This window comes from Aphelocoma coerulescens, unplaced genomic scaffold, assembly GCF_041296385.1.
Source record: "Aphelocoma coerulescens isolate FSJ_1873_10779 unplaced genomic scaffold, UR_Acoe_1.0 HiC_scaffold_46, whole genome shotgun sequence".
NCBI classification, from domain to species: domain Eukaryota; kingdom Metazoa; phylum Chordata; class Aves; order Passeriformes; family Corvidae; genus Aphelocoma; species Aphelocoma coerulescens.
In genome coordinates, this window is record NW_027183804.1 from 2,866,576 (window position 1) to 2,869,815 (window position 3,240).

The window sequence follows — 3,240 nt, forward strand, 5'->3', positions numbered from 1 at the left end:
AGGGGGTGACACCGGGATGGGGGGGGCCACACACGCTCTGGGGGGACACACACGGCCCCTGGGGACCCCCCCTCACCTTCTCCTGGAGTGTCAGGAAGATGAACTCCAACATGGAATCCCCGACCACCAGCAGCATCTTGGGGTGTGGGGTCTATTGGCAGCTTTGGAGTCTGGGGGAGAGGCCCTAAAACCCCCTCCCAGCCCCACAGCCACTCCCGGACCCCTCAAACCACCCCACAGCTCCTGGCCAGGAACCCCCCAACCACTCCCTGCATCATAAATGACCCCAAGAACCACAAAATTCTCTCCAAGCCACACGGCCCAGCCAAGATCACCAAAACTCTTTGAGACCACCCTAAAAGGCCCCTCCAAGAACCACAAATGCCCTCAAGAGCCACAAAAGCCCCTCCCAGTCCCCCAAGGAGCCCCCAGACCCCCTCCAACCCCCCATGGCACCGACCAGGACAGGCTGGGGGACAGGAACATCCACAGCCCAGAGCAGCTCAGGCACTTCAGCAGCGATTTGGGCACTTTGGAGGTCACACTCCAAAAGGAGAGACCCAGAGCAGGGACTGGAACAGACAACCAGAATTCCTGTAGAACAGATGGGCTCAGGTGGACACGTTCTGACAACACAAGTACAAGATTGTGGCCCCAGTCTGCCTGGCTTCACAGCCCCACAACACTCAGATCCTCCCAAATATTCCCCTGAACCCCAAATTCAACCCCAAATTCCAGTAAAATGGTGCCGCTTTAGATCTCTTTGTTTAATTTCTTTATTTCTACCCCAATTTTGGTTGTTTCAGTGAGATTAACACAGAAATTACTTAGGCTGCAGAAGATCTCCAAGGTCATCCAGGGTTGCTTGATACCACCAGAAAAAACAATTAGACAGAGCAGATGAAAATTTTGGGGTGTAAAGTTAAAAAATCACCTCTTCCCAATGAATTTCCAGTGACAATCTGAGTCCCGATGGATGTTCCGGCCCCTGCGTTCACCCAGGTGCCTACAGGGATCCAGGAGAACGTGGAGAGCACCAGCCAGAGGTCTTCCCAACACGGATCACAGGGAATGTGGGCCACCAGGGCTCTGCCAAACGTGGCTCCTCTGATGGGAGATGGAGTTGGAGCAGAGGACAAAGCTCTTCCCGGGGCACCCGCAGGGCTTCCCTTAGCGGTGCCTCCATTGGTGTCTGGTCAAGTTAGAGCTGTCTGAGAAGCTCTTCCCACACTGGGGACACTCGTAGGGCCTCTCCCCGGTGTGGATGCGCCGGTGGGTGACGAGGGTGGAGTTGTACCTGAAGCCCTTCCTGCAGTCGGGGCAGCGGAAGGGCCTCTCATCCGTGTGAATCCGCTGGTGCCGGAGGAGAGTGGAGCTGCTCTGAAACCTCTTCCCACACTGGGGACACTCGTAGGGCCTCTCCCCAGTGTGGATGCACTGGTGGATGATGAAGGAGGAGCTCTTTGAGAAGCTCTTCCCACACTGGGGACACTCGTAGGGCCTCTCCCTGGTGTGGATGCGCCGGTGGGTGATGAGGTGGGAGTTTTGTTTGAAGCCCTTCCTGCAGTCGGGGCAGCGGAAGGGCCTCTCATCCGTGTGAATCCGCTCGTGCAGGAGGAGATTGGAGCTGGTCTGAAACCTCTTCTCACACTCAGGACACTCGTAGGGCCTCTCCCCGGTGTGGATGAGCCGGTGGCGGATCAGGTTGGAGCTGTACCTGAAGCTGTTCCCACATTCCCCACACTCATAGGGCCTCTCCCCGGTGTGGATCCTCTGGTGGCGGATCAGATGGGAGCTCCGTCTGAAGCTCCTCCCACATTCCCCACACTTGTGGGGCTTCTCCCCATCGTGAAGCTGCTCATGAACCACCAGCTCTGACCTCTGGCTGCATCTCCGGCCGTTTTCCCGGCACAGGGTGGGTCTTTCCTCCTCAGAGCACCCTGGGCTGCGTTTGCAGCCCCTCCTCCTGCGGGATCTCCGGGGCTTTTCCTCCCCGTTGGATTCCTGTGCCATGGAGCTGCTCAAAACGGCCTCTTCCACCAGGTTCTGCCGCGGGGATTTGTCCTCCCTGGGCTCCGTGCTCAGCTCCTTGTCTGGGGGAGGAAGGACAAGGAGAGGATGGGATTTGCCTCCGTGCCACAGGGAAGGGGAAGGAGATCCCCCCAGTCCGTCCCCAGCAGGACGGCGTCGGCAGCGGGGCTGTCCTGCAGCCGGGGGCGATGCTGGGCTGGGAGATGGAGCAGGAGAGAGGGGGAAAGGGGCACTGACTTCCTCCTCACCTGCCTGGGGCTCCCGGGGCATCTTCCTCTTCCTCACAGCCTCCTCCTCCATCTGGCCAAGGGCTGGGAATGGGAAATCCTCATTCTGGGAGAAACAAGAGATGAGTGTGTTGGGTTGGGGCTTCCTCCTGCCCAAGTCCATCTCTAGAAGTCACCGGTGTCCACAAAAACTAACAAAAAATTGGCAGTGAGTCCTAAAAACGGCTCCAGGAGTTCCCCCTTTCCAGTCTCCTCACTTTGGGGTTCTGGGGGTCCCCCTTGTCAGGGCTGCTGGGGGTCCCATGGGTCCTGGGGATCCCCCTCTCTGGGGTCCTGCTTAGGGATGCTGGGGGGTTTTGGGGGTCCCACAGTAGAATTTTCCTGATTCTGCTTCAGCTCCCAGAGGTCCCAGGGTCCCCTCTTCAGCCTCCCTCCACTCCAGGCACTTGGGGCTCCCCCCTCTCCTCACCCCCCCTTTCAGGGCTGAGAGATCCCAACCCCACCTCATCTCCAGGCCCCCCACCCCTCCAGGCTCTTGGGGGTCCCCTAGCTCTGGTATCGTCCCTCTCTGCTCTCCCCACTCCAGGGGTCCCGTGTTCCAGCCCCCAGCTCTCCTGGGGATCCCCAAAGCCAATGTCCAACCCCGCCAGGACCGGGCAATCCTCACATGGACCTCCCAAGACCCCCAAGGGGCAATTATGGCTCAGCTTTGGAGTCCTGCAAGATCCACATATCCCCTCTGGCCCAAAAATCCCTCCCAGGGACATGCAAGGACATCTGGGGCTCGATTCCAGAATCTGCAAGCTCCAAACACCCCTCCAATAAAACCCCTCCTGCTGACCCCCCCAATAGATTTGGGGTGAGCTCCCCCTCCCCGCTCACCTGCAGGATGGGGGGAAGATGCTACCGGGGCTGGGGGTGCTGCGGACACAGTGGGCGGGCGGTGGAACCTCGTGGTTCTCCAGCTCCTCCTCCTCCTCTC

At 59.2% G+C, this 3,240-nt stretch overlaps 1 protein-coding gene across 1 annotated transcript; it reads right to left on the reverse strand.

The window, feature by feature from the left end:
* Nucleotides 1–792: 792 nt before the first annotated feature.
* On the reverse strand, nucleotides 793–2,090 carry LOC138101747 (zinc finger protein 154-like). Its single transcript, XM_068999530.1, has one exon. The coding sequence runs from the start codon at nucleotides 2,011–2,013 to the stop codon at nucleotides 1,171–1,173; it is 843 nt and encodes a 280-aa protein (XP_068855631.1). The 5' UTR covers nucleotides 2,014–2,090; the 3' UTR covers nucleotides 793–1,170.
* Between the last annotated feature and the right edge of the window lie 1,150 nt (nucleotides 2,091–3,240).